The sequence below is a fragment of the Saccopteryx leptura genome, chromosome 4 (assembly GCF_036850995.1).
Source record: "Saccopteryx leptura isolate mSacLep1 chromosome 4, mSacLep1_pri_phased_curated, whole genome shotgun sequence".
NCBI classification, from domain to species: Eukaryota; Metazoa; Chordata; class Mammalia; order Chiroptera; family Emballonuridae; genus Saccopteryx; species Saccopteryx leptura.
Genome location: NC_089506.1, coordinates 100,549,960 through 100,571,751, shown reverse-complemented (window position 1 = coordinate 100,571,751; position 21,792 = coordinate 100,549,960). Strand labels below are relative to the sequence as shown.

The window sequence follows — 21,792 nt, the reverse complement described above, 5'->3', positions numbered from 1 at the left end:
AGTCAATAGTACTATTACTAGCTCTTTAATAGAACTGGTTTCCCCCTAATTTGGGTTTTCCCTTACTCATACTTTGAATTTGATCCAACCACCACACAACTGCTTTCTCCTCTGGAAGAAAACTTCCAGCGGTATTTTCCTAGCAGTAAAGAGTCTGAAAAAGATTGCCTCCAGAAAGACCACCCAGGTCTACTTTCTTACATTTCTCAGCCTGCAGGTATCTTTCACCCCACAGTTTCCAAATCACTCCTTCACCTTCCCCTGTAACCCGCCCCTCCTCTTGGGTAATAGTTAATGGTTCTGCCACCTATCCATTCACAAAGGTAAAAACCTTAAAGTCACCATAGAAACAGCACCTTTACATTACTGGGGCTCTAATTTGGGCATATTATATATCCATCAGAATTTTTCAACCTCAGTACTACTGATGTTTGGGGCAGGATGATTCTCCGTTGTGGGGGCTGGCCTGTGCAATGGAGAGAGTTTTACAGCATCTCTGGCCTCTGCCTTCTAGAAGATGCCAGTGGCCTGATCCCCACCCCCTTCTAGACTTTACAAGGAAAAATGTTTCTAGGTGTTTCCAAATATCTGCTGGAGACAAAACCAACTCTATCTGAGAACCACTGACATGGATTATGTCTTTATTCATCACAGTACCTAACAAAGTAAGTATTGTAACCTCATTGCACATTGTAGAGATGTGGAAACTGGACCCCTGAGGAATTAAGAGACTTGGCCTTGGTCAGGTGTCTAGGTTGTGGTAAAGCTGGGTTAAAGTACTATCAAATGGTCTTCCTTGTTTCTGGGCCTCTGGTGCTCAGTTCTCCTTTGCATCTAGTTGTTTGTTTATTTATTTATTATCTAACTTTTTTTACTAGAAATGTCTTGATTTTGCCCCTGCTTTCTATTTCCCTTAGCTCAGACCTGTATTTCCTACCTAGTTCTTAATAACTGGGTTCTTAATTTACCTCCCAGATTTCAGTTTTATTTTCAACCTTCCTTAGACATTGCTCGCAGGCCTAGCTTTCTGAGATAAATACTACCCCCTAACCGCCCTGTTGAGAAACCTTCTGTGTCTTCCACATTGCCTATAGCAGTGGTCTGAAAAGGCGGTCCTGGCATCTCCGGGAATCTTGTTAGAAATACAAATTCTTGCCTGACCAGGCAGTGCTGCAGTGCATAGAGCATCGGACTGGGACACAGAGAATCCAGGTTTGAAACCCCGAGGTCACCGACTTGAACGTGGGCTCATCTTGCTTGAGTATAGAGACGCTGGCTTGAGCAAGGGGTCACTTGCTCTGCTATAGCCCCTCCCCCTTCAAAGTATATATGAGAAAGCGATCAATGAACAACTAAGGAGACTAAGGAGCTGCAACAAAGAATTGATGCTTCTCATCTCTCTCCCTTCCTGTCTGTCTGTCCCTATTTGTTCCTCTATCTGTCTTTGTCACACACACAAAAAGAGATACACATCCTTGGGGCCTTATTCCAAACCTATTGAATCAAAAACTCAAGGGTTGGGGCCCAGAAGTCTGTTATGACCCACCTTCCAGGTGGTTTTGATGCTTGTTAAAGTTTAAGGACCTCTGGCCTCCCTGATAGAGCTCGAATGCCTTAGGCTGCCATGGAAACTCGACTCCCTTTTCTTCCACGTTCCTTGCCACTACCTTCTCCCCTGCTGCCCTACCCTAGGCCCTGTGCATTTGCCCTGCCCGTGCTTGAATTTCCTTCTCTCATCAGCTGCATGCATCTCTGTTCTGAGCTCCCTAATAAGGACAATCCAGCCCCTGAAAGGCTCACTGGCCTGGCACTGGGGTGCTCCAGCCCCACCACCCCACCTGGAGTTGGGTGTACATCTGGCTATTTTAAGCCACAAGACTCTGTCATTGTGTCTCCTTCCTAGTGAACTCCAGTGTCTTGGTGGCTCATTCTCAAATGTCCCTTTTCCCTGAATCTCTCAAAGGTCTATCCCCAGTTTCCCTGAGCAACCACTAGATTTACCAGTCATCTTGTTATTTCACTTATCCCACAGCAGCATTAGCACCTGTTTACCTGTCCCCTCAAATACGGAGTATGTGAGGGAAGTGCCTTCTCTCCTCTTTGTATAGCCTCCACTGTGACCCTGGTGATCAACCCAGCACACATCAGAATCACCTGGGAGTTTTTAATACCCCTCTGTTTACAGATTCAGCATCTTGCAAACACATATTTTTAAAAAATCCCCACACCATAGTTAAATCATTGTACAATATCTTGCACAGAGCAGGTATTGAATCAAGATTTCTTGAATGTCTGATCAATTACTTAGCCAGGCTGCCTACAATTCTGCTGGCTTCTCCGGTTTTGTGTTTTCTCTGTTTTGATTTCAGTTTCCATTTCCTTTCACTTGAAAGTACGTGCGCAACAACCAAAGAGCAGTCACCCTGATGAAGGCAAGGTTTTGATGAGATGGTTTTAAGTATTGACCTTATCTCTGGCATCTGAAGGTTAATATATAGTCTCAAATACCGAGTAGTGACCGCAATTTAGGGTTACCTGTGAAACAGTTCCTGAAGCATCTTTCAGGATTCCAGTCACCTGTAGCTACTCACTCACAAGATGTTTGTGGCTGATCATGTTGCCTTTATTATCCTCTAAGTTTGTTTGTGAGACTTGAAAGAGCCTCACCTGTACCTGACAAGTCAACTCAACTCAGCACCTGGGGCGGGGCCTGCCCGGAGCGGCGGGAGATGTGGCCTGCGACCAAGTCGAGGGTGTCCGAGGGGACGGAAGGAAGTCCCCGGGGCGGGCGCGATCTGCAGCCGGTAGCAAGAAATCGAAACTCAGCTGTTAAAACCCCTGCCCTGGTCTTCGGACTCGCATTCTTGAGACTCGCTAAGCGTCCCAGCCCGCATCCCTCCCGCAGCGGCGGCGCCCGGTCCCCGCGGGCTCTGAGTCATGTACACCCGCAGCAACGTGTTGGGCCCGAGGCTCGGCTCCCTCTCCGCCCCCCACCCGGCCCGGGACCCTTCTGTGCGGCGCAGGGAGCCGCATCTGCAGCAAATCCCTAGACCGAGTTTGGAGCCGACTCCCCAGGGCCCCTCGGGGCAGAGACTGTAAGTATTTCACCGCAGGTCTTGGCGGGGCGGGGTGGACCCGGGCGGGGTGGGGGTGGGGGGGTGGAGAAGGCAGGACCCTGCACCCCAGACATACTCACCGATACCTTCTTGATCATTGGAGTGTGAAACCGCAGGAGCCCAACACCAGGGTTTTTGAGAGAATGAAGGCTCACTTGCCTGATTAAAAGCACACATAAATTGAATGTGTGGGTCTGCGGTTTTTTACATACTTACCTGAGCCCCCATTCCTTTCATGATCTCTGGCCTCCTGATGCTGGTGACTGGCTAAGGACTGAATGAGAGGGTGTGGAGAAACTGCCTTTGCCTCTTACTAATCTCCCGGGTATCTTCAGAACTTCATACTCTTAGAGTATGGAAAGAACTTTCCTTCCTGTATTAAAAATGGGTGCCCTATATGGTATGGTCCCTCCACATCAGCTGCAAAGTAAGGGTGAAGAGGGCATGTGACCCCGGGTAGATCCAAACCCTGCCTCCCAACAGAACTCCCAGGTGAAACTAGCCCCTTGGGACCAGACAGGGTAGACTGATGAGTGAAGTAGTCACTGAAGTTTCCTGTCCCTGATTTTAAGTGATCTTCATTGGAATGGTACTATTTACTTTTTTAAAAATAAAAAATAACAACTTTCTGTTTACTGATTTGAGAGAGTACGGGAGAGAGAGAGAAAGAGAGAAAGAGAGAGAGAGATTGATTTCTTGTTGTTCCATTTATTTATGCATTTATTAGTTGGTTCTTATATGTGCACTGACCAGGAATGAACCTGAGACTTTAGTGTATTCAGATGGTGCTCTAACCACCTTAGCAACCCAGCCAGGACATATACTATTTACTCTTGATCTTTGGTTCAGGGACTACAGTTGGTATCTGGGAAACATTTATTATGCAAAGTGTCAGTGATTCCCTTTTTCTGCCCAATGGAATCAGCTTGTCTATATAACTCAACAGTATGGTTTGTAAAGACATTATTGCTTTTTACCTGACCAGGTGGTGGTGCAGTGGACAGAGTATTAAACTGGGATGTTGAAGACCCAGGTTTGAAACTTTGTGGTTGTCAGCTTAAGCACAGGGTACCTGGCTTGAGTATGGGATCATAGACATGACCCCCATGGTCACTGGCTTGAGTTCAGGGTCGCTGGATTGAGCAAGGGGTCATTGGCTTACTCTCCCTCCCCCAAGGCATGTATGAGAAGCAATCAATAAACAACTTAAAGTGCCAAAACTACAAATTGATGCTTCTCATCTCTCTCCCTTCCTGTCTATCTCCACCTCCCTCCTTCTCTTTCTCACGCTTAAAAAAACAAAAACAAAACCCCCCAAAAGTCCTTACTGCTTTTGAGGTGCTGCCCCTATGAATTGAAATGTCCAAATGGTTCCATTTTCAGTTTCCTCTTTTTATCAACTTCTAGTCACATGAAAGAAAAATGCTGGTTGCTAAGGAACAATACATAACCTCATGACCAATAAATAGATTTTTTTTCATCCCTTAACTGTAGTGGGAATTCATAAGTACCAGGCTTTTAATGTTATTCAGTTTAGGGTTAACCTTAGTTGAGGTGGATAATCTAGGTGATTTCAATGTTAGATTGCTGCATTTCTCTCCCCTTTAGAATAAGAGGTATCTTGCCACAATAGAAACTCATTAATTTCAAGTAACCTATACCTCTATACATTGTATCATTTAATGTATCAGAGGTCATGGACATTTAGTTTCAGGTTGATGATAAACACCCTCTATATGTTTTGCTTTCTATTAAAAAGCATCTACTTAGATATCATTTGTTTGCAAAGTCATATAATTTCATAAACATTAGCAGTTGCATCTGTTTTCTTATTTGTTTTTTTTTTTAATTAATTTTACTAGGGTGACATCAATAAATCAGGGTACATATGTTCAAAGAAAACATGTCCAGGTTATCTTGTCAATCAATTATGTTGCATACCCATCACCCAAAGTCAGATTGTCCTCTATCACCTTCTATCTAGTTTTCTTTGTGCCCCTCCCCCTCCCCCTTTTCCTCTCCCTCCCCCCCCAACCACCACACTCTTATCAATGTCTCTTAGTCTCGTTTTTATGTACCACCTACGTATGGAATAATGCAGTTCTTGTTTTTTTCTGATTTGCTTATTTCACTTCATATAATGTTATCAAGATCCCACCATTTTGTTGTAAATGATCCGATGTCATCATTTCTAATGGCTGAGTAGTATTCCATAGTGTATATGTTCCACATCTTCTTTATCCAGTCTTCTATTGAAGGGCTTTTTGGTTGTTTCCATGTCTTGGCCACTGTGAACAAATGCTGCAATGAACATGGGGCTGCATGTGTCTTTACGTATCAATGTTTCTGAGTTTGGGGGGTATATACCCAGTAGAGCAGTGTTTCCCAACCTTTTTTGTGCCATGTCCCACCTTAACCTTTCTAAAATTTTTATGCCCCCCCCTATGTAACATACATAATTTTTAACATTAAAAAATTGATTTGTTCACTTAATAAACATAAATGATAGGTTCTAGGAAGAAATCACTATGAAATTGTTAACAAAACACAGTAAGTAAAATTTCAAAACATATAATGAAAAACAGAAATTTAAATTCCAAATAATTTTAATACAGATTTTTCTATATTAATTTATTATTTTAATTTAGTGTGATCCTTGCGCTTGATGCTTGCTGCACAGAGATTTTATATTAGGTTCCAATTTGGTAAGCTTTAGTCTCAAGTCTCCACGTCGTGTTATATCCAGTCGATTTCTTTTTTTTTTACCAGTAAATCATTTACAGCACTAAATCCACATTCAGCTAAAAATGAAGATGGAAATGGTAGCAATAGTTTTCTTGCACATTTGGTTGAATTTGGGTATTTGATTTCTGTTCCCTCACAAAGCCATGCCATCGTTCCTTTGATATTAAATAAAGCTTTAACTGACTCATCATTTTGCAATTCTGCGAGTTCTTGATACTGCATATTTGATATATCAGACAAATCCACTAACATTGGCTGCATCATCCATGTTGGGAAATCAATTTGTTTTAAATCAGAAAATCTTTCTTTTAAATCAGCCCATAGAATATTCAAATGATTGACAACAAGTAAAGCGGTATCAGTTACTTCACATTTTTGGAGCCAATGAAACTGTTTAAAGTTTTTGTTGTTAATATGTTTCTGACATAACTCAATATTGGTAATGAAACCAAATATCTTTGCTTTTGCATCGACAAGAGTTTTATTTGTTCCTTGAAGTTGCTTATTTAATATATTTAGTTTTTCAAAGATATCGGCTAAATAACTCACAAATGCTTTACCATCTATTGTTAACAGATACTTCATTTCAGGTTTGTCGCTTAAAAAATCACTAAGAGTATCAAACAGTTCCATAAGTCTTTTCAAACAGTTTCCTTTAGATAGCCATCTTACTTCAGTGTGAAGTAAAAGTCTCACATGGTCTTCATTTTGTTCTTCACAAAATAGCTTGAAAAGACGCTCACATTTGGCACTAGCTTTAATAGCATTAACACACTTTATTACTGTATGTAATACTTCATTCAGAACAGGCGAGATGTTTTTAGCTACCAAGTTTTCCCTATGAATAACACAATGCACAAGAATCATTTCTGGATTTGCATTTTTTATCAATTTTAAGCAGCCATTTTTCTTGCCCATCATATTGGGAGCACCATCTGCAGCACAAGATGTTATATTTTTCATTGGTATATCATTGACATCTAAGTAGTTTTTTAGCTTATTATATATATCTTTGGAGGTAGTGGTGCTTTCTAATCTTTTACAGAACATTTCTTCAGCAAAATGTCCTTTATCAATACATCTTACATAAGTTATCAATACTGCCTCACTGTCTCTCAAAGTTGATTCATCCATTTGCAAGGAGAATTTTCTTGTTTTCAGCTTTTCAATAAGTTGTTTTTCAATATCCTCACTCATTTCGTCTATTCTTCTGCTAACAGTATTGTCACTGAGTGGCATAGCTTTTACATCTTTGTCATCTTTTTCAAGAACCGTTTTAAGAAATGCTGATATTGACGGTTTTATTAAATTCTCTCCTATAGTGTGATTTTCTCCAGTTTTAGCGATGAATAAAGAAATTTGATAACTAGCCTCAAGAACACAATTATTAGTTGAAGTATGAGCAGTAAATAGAGACTTTAATGTTCTTTTTTCAAAATTTTTCTTTAAAGTTTTAAAGTAACTCAAATCTGAATTAATATGAGCATATGTTTCGCCTTCAAATGCGCCTCAAGACGACCTCATTTCATTGATTCGTTGGTCAAGCATTGCTGGCATAAAAGACAAAAAGGAATCCGCTCATCGTGAACAGCAGGGTATGAACCCAAATTTTAAATATTCCTCCGAATATTGACGAGTTTTTTTTCTTGCTTGCAACACTCATTTTACTATGGGCTATAAGAAATAAAAATAAGATCAATTAAAAACTAATATTAAAATATATGTTAAAATATATTCAATGTGACATAGAGTAAACGTATACTAAAAATTCATATTTATTTAAATGTATATAACACATTTACTACACTACCACTGCAAATCAAAAGGTATCTATCAATATATTTTTTCCACTTGACAAAATTTTCTGGAAAGTTATGCTTCTAAAATTAAAATTGTCGTGCATGCACTATTATAGCCCCAAAATATTTATAAAATATTAGTGCTTTCTAGCCCCGATGCAAGAAGTACTTAATAAAGAGTTTAATATTGATAAAAATAAAATCAAATACTTACCAATTATATCTATACAATATATATATGTATATTTATTAAATCAACGAGCTTTTACAACAGTTTTGACTGACACTTATTTCAAATTAACACCAACTGAATGATGTGAAACACTACAGAAGTTGCGATGGGCCAATTAGGTGAGAATAACTGCGTTGTTTAGCGAGTTTTTAAAACGTCCAGGGTTCCCCGCGGCAGACGGCACGCTCCGCGGTGAACCCAGGATGAAGTTTACTTGACGACGCCAATCACCTAGTTGATATTTTGGTCTCGTCAAACAAAATTATACTTAATAATTATTTACCGCAATTATTTAAGAATTGCATTTTTTGTTAAATTTGGCACCGATATCTAGCATTGCATTTAAATAGCCCGGGGTGAAAGAGTTAAAGTCATGTCGAGTCCATTTTCAAATTGCCCCCCTTAACTATCGAATTGCCCCCCTGTGGGGCGTGGGCCCCACGTTGGGAAACACTGCAGTAGGGGGATTGCTGGGTCATAAGGTAGTTCTAGTTTCAGTTTTTTGAGGAACCACCATACTTTCTTCCATAATGGTTGTACTACTTTACATTCCCACCAACAGTGAATGAGGGTTCCTTTTTCTCCACAGCCTCTCCAACATTTGCTATTAACTGTCTTGTTGATAATAGCTAATCTAACAGATGTGAGATGGTATCTCATTGCAGTTTTGATTTGCATTTTTCTAATAACTAATGAAGATGAGCATCTTTTCATATATCTGTTGGCCATTTGTATTTCTTCCTGGGAGAAGTATCTATTCATCTCCTCTTCCCATTTTTTTTATTGGATTGTTTGTTTGTTTGTTGTTGAATTTTATGAGTTCTTTGTATATTTTGGATATTAAGCCCTTATCTGAGCTGTTGTTTGAAAATATCATTTCCCATTTAGTTGGCTGTCTGTTTATTTTGTTTTTAGTTTCTCTTGCTGAGCAAAAACTTCTTAGTCTGATGTAGTCCCATTCATTTATTTTTGCCTTCACTTCCTTGCCTTTGGAATCAAATTCATAAAATGTTCTTTAAAACCAAGGTCCATGAGTGTAGCACCTATGTCTTCTTCTATGTACTTTATTGTTTCAGATCTTATATTTAGGTCTTTGATCCATTTTGAATTAATTTTAGTACAAGGGGACAAACTGTAGTCGAGTTTCCTTCTTTTGCATGTGGCTTTCCAGTTTTCCCAACACCATTTGTTGAAGAGGCTTTCTTTTCTCCATTGTGTGTTGTTGGCCCCTTTATCAAAAATTATTTGACTATATATATGTGGTTTTATTTTTGGACTTTCTATTCTGTTCCATTGGTCTGAGTGTCTATTTTTCTGCCAATACCATGCTGTTTTGATTGTCGTGGCCCTATAATAGAGTTTGAAGTCAGGTATTGTAATGCCCCCAGCTTCATTAATTTTCTTTAGGATTGCTTTGGCTATTCAGGGTTTTTTATAGTTCCATATAAATCTGATGATTTTTTGCTCCATTTCTTTAAAAAATGTCATTGGAATTTTGATGGGAATTGCATTAAATTTGTATATTGCTTTGGGTAATATGGCCATCTTGATTATATTTATTCTTCCTATCCAAGAGCAAGGAATATTCTTCCATCTCATTGTATCTTTTTCGATTTCTCTTAACAATGGTTTGTAGTTTTCATTATATAAGTCCTTTACATTCTTTGTTATGTTTATTCCTAGGTATTTTATTTTCTTTGTTGCAATTGTGAAGGGGATTATTTTTTTGAGTTTGTTCTCAAATGTTTTATTGTTGGCATATAGAAAGGCTATGGAGTTTTGTATGTTAATTTTGTATCCTGCGACCTTACGGCTTATTGTTTCTAGTAGTCTTTTTGTGGATTCTTTGGGGTTTTCGATGTATAGGATCATATCATCTGCAAAAAGTGATACCTTTACTTCTTCTTTTCCAATATGGATGTCTTTTATTTCTTTGTCTTGTCTGATTGCTCTGGCTAGAACCTCTAGTAACACATTAAATATGAGTGGAGAGAGTAGACAACCCTGTCTTTTTCCTGATTTAAGGGGGGAAAGCCTTCAGTTTTGTGCCATTTAATATGATGTTAGCTGATGGTTTATCATATATGGCCTTTATCATGTTGAGATATTTTCCTTCTATACCCATTTTGTTGAGAGTCTTAAACATAAAATTGTGTTGTATTTTATCGAATGCCTTTTCTGCATCTATTGATAAGATCATGTGGTTTTTGTTCTTTGTTTTGTTGATATGGTGTATTACGTTAACCGTTTTACGTATGTTGAACCATCCTTGAGATTCTGGGATGAATCCCACTTGATCATGATGTATTATTTTTTTAATGTTGTTGTATTTGATTTGCTAGTATTTTGTTTAGCATTTTAGCATCTGTATTCATTATAGATATTGTAGTTTTCTTTTTTTGTGCTGTCCTTGCCTGGTTTCGGTATGAGGGTTATGTTGGCCTCATAAAATGTGTTTGGAAGTATTGCTTCTTCTTCAGTTCTTTGGATGACTTTGAGTAGAATAGGAACCAAGTCTTTGAATGTTTGATAGAATTCACTAGTATAACTGTCTGGACCTGGACTTTTATTTTTGGGGAGGTTTTTAATAGGTTTTTCTATTTCTTCGCTACTAATTGGTCTGTTTAGGCTTTCTGCTTCTTCTTGACTCAGTCAAGGAAGGTTATATTGTTCTAGGAATTTATCCATTTCTTCTAGGTTGTTGAATTTAGTGGCATATAGTTTTTCATAGTATTCTACAATAATTCTTTGTATATTCATGATATCCATGTGATTTCTCCTCTTTCATTTTGGATTTTGTTTATATGAGTCCTTTCTCTTTTTTCCTTGGTAAGTCTTGCCAAGAGTTTGTCAATTTTGTTGATATTTTCAAAGAACCAGCACTTTGTTCTATTAATTTTTTCTATAGTTTTTCTGTTCTCTAATTCATTTATTTCTGCTCTGACTTTTATTATCTCCTTTCTTCGGCTGGTTTTGGATTGTCTTTGTTCTTCTTTTTTTCAGTTCCTTAAGGTGTGAAGTAGTTCACTTGGGCTCTCTCTTGTTTGCTCATATAGGCCTGAAGTAATAGGAACTTCCCTCTTATCACTGCTTTTGCTGCATCCCATAGATTCTGATATGTCGTATTGTCATTTTCATTTGTCTGTATATATCTTTTGATCTCTGCACTTATTTCTTCTTTGACACATTCATTTTTTAAAAGTATGTTGTTGGCCCTGGCCGGTCGGCTCAGTGGTGGAGCGTCGGCCTGGTGTGCAGTGGTCCCGGGTTCGATTACCGGCCAGGGCACACAGGAGAGGCACCCATCTGCTTCTCCACCCCTCCCCCTCTCCTTCCTCTCTGTCTCTCTCTTCCCCTCCTGCAGCCGAGGCTCCATTACAGCGAGGATGGCCCGGGCACTGTGGATGGCTCTGTGGCCTCTGCCCCAGGTGCTGGAGTGGCTCTGGTCACAACAGGGCGACACCCCGGAGGGGCAGAGCGTCGCCCCCTGGTGGGCGTGCTGAGTGGATCCTGGTTGGGCGCATGCGAGAGTCTGTCTGGCTGTCTCTCCCCATTTCTATCTTCAGAAAAATACAAAAAAAAAAAAAAAGTATGTTGTTTAGTTTCCACATTTTTTGGGGTTTTTTCCCTCTTTTTTGCAGTTGAATTCTAGTTTCAAGGCTTTGTGATCAGAAAATATTCTTGGTACAACTTCGATTTTTTGAATTTGCTGATGTTGTTTTTGTGGCCCAACATATGGTCAATTCTTGAGAATGATCCATGTACACTGGAGAAAAATGTATACTCAGTCACTTTGGGATGAAATGTTCTGTAGATGTCTATCATATCCAGGTGCTCTAGTGTTTTGTTTAAAGCCAATATATCTTTATTGATTCTCTGTTTGGATGACTGATGTAGAGCCGTCAGCCGTGTATTGAGGTCTCCAAGTATGATTGTATTTTTGTCAGTTTTTGTTTTAAGGTCAATAAGTAGCTGTCTTATATATTTTGGTTCTCCTTGGTTTGGTGCATATATATTAAGAATTGTTATGTCTTCTTGATTCAGCGTCCCCTAATCATTATGAAATGACCATTTTTGTCTTTGAGTACTTTTGCTGTCTTATAGTCAGCATTATCAGATATGAGTATTGCTACACCTGCTTTTTTTATGTTATTTGCTTGGAGTATTGTTTTCCAGCCTTTCACTTTGAGTTTGTTTTATCCTTGTTGCTTAGATGAGTTTCTTGTAGGGAGCATACAGTTTGATTTTCTTTTTTAATCCATTCTGCTACTCTGTGCCTTTTTATTGGTGAGTTTAAACCATTTACATTTAGTGTAATTATTGACACTTGTGAGTTCCCTATTGCCATTTTATACATTGCTTTCTGTTAGTTTTGTGTCTTATTTGATTCTTCTCTTTCGTTTTTCTATGTTTTGTTTTTGTTTGGTTGTATTCCATACATCTTTCCTCTGTTGTTATCTTTTTTAAATCTTGTGCTTCTGCGGTGGTTTTTTCAATGGTGGTTACCATTAAGTAGTGAAAAGGGTTCCTACCCTGTTCATTGTAGTGCACTATTTTGTGAGTACTTTTGCACTCCATCGTCCTTTGCTACTGTTAATCTCCATCCTCTCCCTTTTCTTGTTGTTGTTGTTGTTGTCACAGTTTAAATTCGGTTTTATTGTGTCCTTGGTGGAGCTTTTACTTGTGGTTTTGTTTTGTTTTGTTTTGTTCTTTGTATCTGGTTAGAAAACCCCCTTTAGTAATTCCTGGAGTGAAGGTTTTCTGATGATAAATTCCCTCATCTTTTCTGTATCTGTGAATGTTTTTATTTCTCCTTCATATTCAAAGGATAGCTTTGATGGGTATAGTATTTGTGGCTGAAAATTCCTCTCTTTCAGGACTTTAAATTTTGGGGTCCACTCTCTTCTAGCTTGTAGAGTTTCTGTTGAGAAATCTGATGTTAATCTAATGGACCTTCCTTTATATGTTGTATTCTTCTTTTCCCTGGCTGCCTTGAGAATTTTTTCTTTGTCGTTGGTTTGTGCCATTTTCATTATGATGTGCCTTGGAGTAGGTTTGTTGGGGTTAAGAAAACTTGAAATTCTGTTTGCTTCCTGAAGTTGAGGCTTTAGTTCTTTCCACAGGCTTGGGAAGTTCTCATCTATTATTTGTTTGAATATGTTCTCCATTCCATTTTCTCTCTCTTCTCCCTCTGATATACCTATTTTTCTTATGTTATTCTTTTTTATGGAGTCAGATAATTCCTGTAGGGCTTTCTCATTTTTTTAAATTTTTGAGTCTCTTTCTTCTTCTCTCTGTTGTGCCTCAAGTTGCTTGTCTTCTATTTCATTAATCCTACCTTCTATCTGGCCTGTTCTATTAGCTAAGCTTGTTACCTTGTTTTTCAGCTCATGAATTGAGTTTTTCATGTCTGTTTGATTTGTTTTTATAGTTTCAATTTTTTTGGTAATATAGTCTTTGTGTTCATTGAGTTGTTTTCTGAGCTCCCTAAATTGCCTTTCTGTGTTTTTTTTTGTATATCTTTGAGTATTTTTAGGATTTCTATTTTAAATTCTCTGTCATTTAGCTCCAAGGTTTCCAATATATTAAATTTTTTCTCCATAGATTTTTCCTCATTTATCTGTGCTACCTCTCTGTCTTTTGTATCCATGATATTCATTTTCCTTTTCCTTAATGGCACCTGAGGGTGATTTTGTTGATAGTATTAATGAGAATTAATAAAGAATAAAAAGTTAAAAAAAATAAAAATAAAAATAAAAAAATAAAAATAATTATTATTCCCCCTCCCTTTTTCCCCTCTTCTCTCCTCTCCCCTCCTTCTTGAAAAAATTTTGTGGTGAACTGTGAATTATACTGTGCTAAATAGAACAAAAGCTACCTATAATGGAAGGCCTCAGTTGGGGAGAAGTGATAAAGGGGCAAAAAAGGAGGTATGGACCCACAAAATGCAAAAAAGAAAAAAATTTGGGTCAAGAATAAAATGATTTGCTTTTAGGTGATGGTTGACTAAGAGATATGATGAGAGGAATAAGAGAGAAACAGGAAAAAGGGGGAAAAATTTAAAAAATTACTGTTGTATTTAGTGGAGCAAGAACTAGATAAAATGGAGAGCCAGGTTGGGAGCACTGCTAGTGAGTTAAAAAAGCAAAGTAAAAAACCCCCAAAGCACCACAAAGAAAAATTTGAGTCCCAGATAAAAAAATTTGTTTGTGATTGAGGATTGAATGAGAGGAGAAGTAAAGGAGAAAAGAAGAAACTAATATAGAGGGAGAAAAAAAGAAAAAGGAAAACACAAAAAGAAGAAAAAAGAATAAAAGGAGAGAGAGAGAGAGAGAGAGAGAGAGAGTTAAGGGTTTTGGAGTGCAACCCTCATAGAGAGAAAGGAAGAAGAAAGAAAAGTTAATGGGAGATGTAACACTTATTGTTAGTGTAGTTCAAGGAGAGGAGAGAGTAAGACCGGCAGAGAATTAAACGACCAAATTGGAAGAGGAAGAAAATAATCAAGACAAGAAAATAAGAGAAACAATTGAACAAATATAATAAAATGGGATAGGTTATAATGTCTGTGGATTATTCTTGATTTTGAGAGGTTATCTTCTTGCTTTTTCTTTTCTCTCCCTCTTCCTGGTCAGTGACTCTGTACCCCGGGTTCTGCCCCTGTGGCACGCTCAGGTAGAGGTTTGCAGTTGATAAGTCTCTATGGTGATGTCATATATTGGGCTTCAGTCTCGTTGGCAGTCGAGGTTCATTAGCATTTGCAGGCTCCGCCAATGAGAGAGTCTGTGTTCCTGGAGCCTCTCTCTTAGTCTTTCCTTCCTGAATTAATAGCCTGAGGATCCAACTATGGGGTTGCTGCTGCCTCTGCCTGGAGAGTAAGAGGCTCAAAGAGCTGGCAAATCCCCACTCTATTCCCACTCAGCACAGGGCTCTGGGTAAGGCTCAATCAGTCAGAGCCCCTAGCATAATCAGGCGGGGCTTCGGCCCACACAACGACCTCTGACTCTGCCTCTCTGTCTGGTAACACAGGCGCCCACTCCTGGGGGAATCTCTTGCTCACTATCTGCACTTGCCAACCAGGGGATCAGGCCAGCTGCCTCTCACTCCTGGTGAGGCGCCCCACCCACACAGAAAAGTTCCAGCATAGGGAATTTCACTCCCGCTCCCTCCCCGTGTGCTGCTTTTTGGGGCTTAGGGGCGACCCCGAGATTCCGGTTTTGGCCCACACAAAGGCCTCTGACTCTACCCCTCTGTCCGGGAACACGGGCTCCCACTCCCAGGACTCTAGGAGGAATCTCTCGCCCACTATCTGCGAGCGCCGACCAGGATATCGGGCGGATGGCTGTCCCAAGTGCTTTTCTTTGTCTGGATTTGGCGCGAGCGTTAGCTTGTGTTGACTGGGTTGCCACAAGCACAGTTTTTCCTCAGCTTGGATGTCCGTGCCACAGCCTGGTTCGAACATTTGTGCCGCAGTCTGGATCTATTCACACCCTTTGCCTGCCTTAGTTCCTATACTCTCAGTTCCCAGTGAAAGCAGCCCTTATTTAGGTTAGTGAGGAAGGCGGAGTGTTTCTTCCTCCTTATTTCCTTCGGGGTTGATTATATATTTAGTCAATTTTTCACTCAATTATACCTTCACGTTTAGTGTGGAACTTCTGGAGGCTCCAAGGATAGATTTTTCTGTCTCTGGTTGAAGATCTTGTTGAATTTTTGGGGAGATTTATCGGTATCACTCCTTACGGCGCCATTTCTCTGACGTCACTCTGTTTTCTTATTTGATTGTAACTTGCCCTAGAATCTTTTTTTTTTCATTTTTGTTTTTACTTTATTTATTAATTTTAGAAAGGAGAGAGAGAGAGAGAGAGAGGAGAGAGACAGAGAGAGACAGAGAGAGAGAAGGGGAGGAGGAGCAGGAAGCATCAACTCCATATGTGCCTTGACCAGACAAACCCAGGGTTTCGAACCAGCAACCTCAGCATTTCCCAGTCGAGGCTTTATCCACTGTGCCACCACAGGTCAGGCTTGCCCTAGAATCTTGCTGGACCAACTCACTCAGCAAGGGGCAATTTTTTACTGCATACTGTTTTGTGATTTCTAGGCTTTGCCAATAGACTATTAGAGAGTACATGGGAGAGTTCAGTATCTTTCACAGAACCCTCTTATTTATTTACTTTCATGTGAACCAATTACAATAATAGATCATTATAAGATATATTCTTTTTAAGGTGTTTATTATCGAGATCCTATTGGACCACTCTAAATATTTCTTATATCTGCATTAGTCACTTATATCTACAGTTTTTCTCACTTGTTTCTTTCAATGGAAGTCAGAAACAAGGAAAATGGTTGAATGGAAAAATAATAGCTCAGTAAAATCATCATCATCAACAACAACAAAAGCCATTTTGGGTTTTTTTTTTAGGTGAGAGGAGGAGAAATAGTGAGACAGACTCCTGCATGTGCCCCAGCCAGGATCCACTCAGTAATCCTCATCTTGGGCTCGCGCTCAGACCAACTGAGCTATCCTCAGCTCCCAGGGCCAACGTTCGCTCGAAACAATCAAGCCACTAGTTGTGGGAGGGGAAGAAGGAGAGAAAGGGGAGTGAGAGTGGGAGAGAAGCAGATGGCCACTTCTGCTGTGTGCTCTGATCTGGAATTGAACTGAGACATCTGCATGCCTGGCTGACACTCTATTCACTGAGCCACTGGCTAAAGACACCGTTAAGCTTTGAATTATTATTATTATTATTATTATTTTGGAGAGAAATTGGAAGCATTTGCTAATGGAAAATTAAGAAAAAATAAAGATAAAATCAAGTGTTTAACACTCAGGCTTAATTTGTTCACTCTCAATATGAGCTTAATCATGTGATAAAGGGCTGGAATTTGACCTGGTTTTGTGTGCACCCCCTCCATGTATTCATTAGGAAGACCTCAGTGTGGACACAGGAGCATTGGCTTTGATACCAGGGCAATGTGAGTTCACGTTCTGGTTATGCCATTACTTGAACTTAAACATGGTGCTCAGCCTTTATGCCTCAGTTTGTTACTACTTACAATGAGTTAGTACCAATCTCTCAGGGTTTCCTTTTCAGTATGTGTGTGCACATTTGTGTGTATGTAGAGATATTTTGATGGATATTTACAGTGTTTTACTGGATCTTTGTACATTTATGCATAAAGCAAATAAATATCCAGTAAAATATTGAGTACTGATGGCCTTAAATTCATTGAATGTATGTTTATTAAGTACTATGCCATCATCCTGAAATGGAGTGTTTGTGCCTTGTAAAAACATACTGATTTAAAACACTACCTTACATATAAATAGACTTTTAAGACAGTCTCTTAAAATGATTCCTGAGGACTATTACCTTGTTGACTCCAAGGCAAGGCCGAGTTCTTGACTATATTTGGATTTAAATAATTATAAGTAATTACTACTTTATATTGAGTTTCCCAATTATTATTATTTTTTTATTTTTTATTTTTTATTTATTTATTCATTTTAGGAGAGGGAGAGAGAGAGAGAGGAGAGATAGAGAGAGAGAAGGGAGGAGGAGCTGGAAGCATCAACTCCCATATGTGTCTTGACCAGGCAAGCCCAGGGTTTTGAACCGGCGACCTCAGCATTTCCAGGTCGACGCTTTATCCACTGCGCCACCACAGGTCACCCCAATTATTTTTAGTTGGTGATTTTATTTTGTCCCTAAATATCATAAGCTATCTATACAGACTTAAGGAGAAAAAAGCTCCCATAAACTCCTAATCCAAAATAATCTTTTACCCTTCCTTTCAATATTTGCTCTTTTTACTCATTTATAGCTAGACAACTATAAGACTAAGCCCTGGGTTTTTCTGGATGGGGTTTTTACCTCCATTAACCCAATTCTTGGCAACAGGCTCTTGCCTATGATAGTTATACAGGCAGGGTTCACTTCACTCAGATACTTGTCTATTACCATAACAGAAGTGGTCCCTTTGATGCTGTTTGAAGAAAATAAAATGACATTCTAAAAATGAGCCCAACTGGGTACAAATGCCAGCCCATGGCTGCCCATGTGGAACTCCACTATTGGTCGACTTTTGCCAGAAGACTCCCTATTGACCTAGCCAAGATTTCCACAGAACTATATAGCAGCAGCTTGAGGCTCTTCCTTGTCAATCTTCCTTCCCTTTCTCCTTTCAGAACTATGAGACCATCCCATGTTCTCAAGGCTTACCCTGTGTACTCCTGCTTGTTCTCCTCTTATCCTTCGTAGGTGTTCCCCCAGTAAATCTCTGCCATCTCTCATCCCATCTTGAGGCATCTTGACGTCCACTTCTTGGAGAATCCAAACTGACATAGCCTTTAAGATGCTTCATCCCCCTGACCACAACAACTTAGGCACTGTGTCTGTTGGAGTGCTTTCTATGTGTACTCAGGAAGCCCACTCCTTTCTCTTATTTCCTCCCTTGGGGCTCAGGTGTCATTCCCCAGCTTTCCTACTCGAACTTTAATACTTTCCACAGCTTGTTGTGCTACTGGAAAGAAAATAATGCTTGGTAACTAATATTTTTCCTTCCCTTCATCTTCAAACTCTCAAAGGAGAGTAAAGGGAGAGTCAACTAAGGCCATTGATTAATGGTCAATCTCTGGTTTTTCTCTCTCTTCCCCTTAAAGCACTGTGGTACATTACTATAAAATATTTTTTAAATTGGGATAGAAGGTGGGATATATAATAACATAGTCATTAAGTTATAGTATTAATCCAGTTTTTATAAACATTATTATTTAAGAATTGATGTGTATATGCTGAAACCTGAAGTATAATTTCTTATGTCTAAGACAGATGATCAAATACAAGTCAGTCCTGAGTCGCCCTGTTTGAATCCAAACCAGACACATAAAATAGTCTTAAACAGAGTGCAAGTTTCTACAAACTTATGAGAGCTGACAGAAAACTGCTTTTACTCCTTCTTCCTCACTGCAATGCTCCAGATTTCTCTTTTGTCTCTCCCTAAGACTGTGAGAAAATAAGCTTTGTGTGTAGATGCTAGATGGCCTCCCTGGAAATGGAGAACGGAATAATGCCAAAGTTCCTGTTAGTGCTTTGAAGTAATACATAGAAAAATCTGTGATTGCTTCTGGTAACTACTCTTCTTGATGGCTCAATATGGATGGCTAGTCTTTAGGGGGCTCCTTAACCCAATTTCCAGGCAAGACTCATAAGCACTCAGGAAGTTTGTAACACAACAAGTAGTATTTAACAGATACTGTTTAATGAATTTCTAACTTCATGTTAATAATATGGCTCAGTAAGCTGGGTAGGTACCTCAATGATTAACAGATTCTACTACCAAACTAATTCTGCCTATTTGACTTTTTTTTGTATTTTTCTGAAGCTGGAAACGGGGAGAGACAGTCAGACAGACTCCCGCAAGCACCCGACCGGGATCCACCCGGCACGCCCACCAGGGGCGACGCTCTGCCCACCAGGGGGCGATGCTCTGCCCCTCCGGGGCATCGCTCTACCACGACCAGAGCCAATCTAGCGCCTGGGGCAGAGGCCAAGGAGCCATCCCCAGCGCCTGGGCCATCTTTGCTCCAATGGAGCCTTGGCTGGGAGAGGAAGAGAGAGACAGAGAGGAAGGAGGGGGAGGGGTGGAGAAGAAAATGGGCACTTTTCCTGTGTGCCCTGGCCGGGAATCGAACTTGGGTCCCCCGCACGCCAGGCCGATGCTCTACCGCTGAGCCAACCGGCCAGGGCCTTGACTTATTTTTGAAATGAGAAATGTGAGGAAGCATTGCAATACTGAGGTAACATAAGGTAAATCACTTGCAACCTGAAATAGTTAAACTGAGAGACCAAAAGTAAAACAACAATCAATAACGAACTTTTATGTCTAGTACTCTTAACCATGTACAAGAGCTTGTGCTAAACGCATTATATACTTTGTTAAATTTTTCTCTTCACAGTTAAGACACCGTTACTTTATAGATGAAGAAGCTGAGTCATGAGAGATGAAATGATTTCCCAAAGTTTCAGGCCCAGCACTCAGACCTGAGTTTATCCCCTACAGCCAGGATCCTGAACATGATGTAGAGCTGGAAAGAGGAGTGAAGTGCAAATAGCTATTGAATTTCCTATCAGTTGTCATATCTTCACATCAAGAAAATGGAACTTCTACAAGCTAGTAGTACTAAAAACACAATAATGAGACATTTGTTTATAGTTTTAAAATGGTTTGGATAGAGAAGAAGTTTGTAAGTTTCTGTGGGGATCCTTGCTATATGTGATACACTCTTGACATTTCTTTGATTATTTGTTAAAAATTTCCATTGGTGGGATACCTCCTACAATTTGAAAAGCAGAGTTTCTATGCATGGCAGAAGAGATTATTGGAGTGAATGGAAAGAAAAGACATTTGGGGTTGATTAGATCAAATTTACCTTCCTGTTTATGCAGGAGAACAGAAATTATGGTCCTGCTTAGAGTGAATTTCCAACTCTTCTGCACTAGTTCCACGCCTCAGTATAGTATGAATTTGCAGCCTGCCAAGTCTTAGGGAGTAATCATTTTTGTTCAAATACAATATCATCAGCAACGAGCAGGCATTTCTCAAAAAGCCTTTGACAGCTGAAACAGTGAAACAATAAATCAACAGGGTGGTGAAAGCTCGAAAATACATAATACCTATAATAATCAGTAGATAGACGCACAGTAGAAATGAGGAAAAAGGAAACTTAGTTCAATTACACAGTAAGGTTACTTCAAAGTCAGTACAGTGCTGTAAGGTTATACATATCATTAGGTTAATTGCATCTATTCAGAATGTATTTGAATCTGAGACAAAAGCTGAACAGGAAAGGGAGAAAACTGCATTTGAAGTGTCTATTTTATATCAGAGAATCAACTGATGATGGGTCCTTTGTTCTGTAATGTTTGTAATTCTTACCTTCCCCTCATATATTAACACTTAAAAGGCAATCCACTAAAACCTTACAGAAAAACTGAAGACATTTACCATTATGAAAACTCAAGGGCTAACCTAACTGGTGGTGGCACAGTGGATAGAGTGTCCACCTGGAACACTAAGGTCACTGGTTCTAAACCCAAGGTCTGGATAAGGTCACTGGTTCTAAACCCAAGGTCTCTGGCTTGAGCTCAGGGTTGCTGACTTGATGTTGAGGGAATCATCCACATGATCCCAAAGGTTGCTAGTTTGAACCCAAAGGTCGCTAGCTTGAGCCAGGCACATATGAGAAGGAATCAATGTGGGTTGATGCTTCTTACCCTCTCTCTCCCTTCAAAAACAAAAATAAAAACAAAACAAAACTCAAGGGCTAGTATTACCCAGTGATTGTTTTACTATGGAATGAGTAAGAGCAGAAATCATGTGAGCCCCTAGATCTTTACTTTAAATATTTCTCATTTAAAAATATTAAGAATATTTTTCCTTTATTGTACAAGTGAAGTTGTGTAACACTCAAACATTGCAAAAATAATATAAAGTCCCCTGCCATTTCAATCCTTAGAAATAAACACTTTAAACAGTTTGCTATAAAGACAGTTTTATTTTTAATGTGCAGGTTATGCTTGTGCTTTTTGACTCTTTATTGCCAAGTAGAAAGTCGTAGGGCCATTATACCCTTTAGTTTCTACTGCCAACAGAAGGTGACAGGCAGAAGAAGATATGTTTTCTTTCTAATCTTTATTTTAAAATGTGATAGCTCTCTGTTATACAGGCAGATACTGTTTTTCACATTGGTTTATTATTTATTTGTACGAGGAAACAACTGTATTTCCAACAATGGCTTCTTGGATACCAACTTCTATGTGGTACTATTTCCAATAAGGTTTAACCTAAATATTTAATTGTGAGGGAAATAATCATTTCTCAATTTCAGATTGAGGCATTC

General features: G+C 39.3%; 1 protein-coding gene across 1 annotated transcript in view; it reads left to right on the top strand.

Annotated features, from left to right (window-relative positions):
• Positions 1-2,580: 2,580 nt before the first annotated feature.
• The window catches only part of EPSTI1 (epithelial stromal interaction 1), a 110,659-nt gene continuing 91,447 nt past the window's right edge, over positions 2,581-21,792 (top strand). The window contains exon 1 of the mRNA XM_066383714.1: positions 2,581-3,095. Within this exon, the coding sequence (XP_066239811.1) occupies positions 2,938-3,095 (158 nt within the window). The 5' untranslated portion in view covers positions 2,581-2,937. The remainder of the gene's footprint in view (positions 3,096-21,792) is intronic.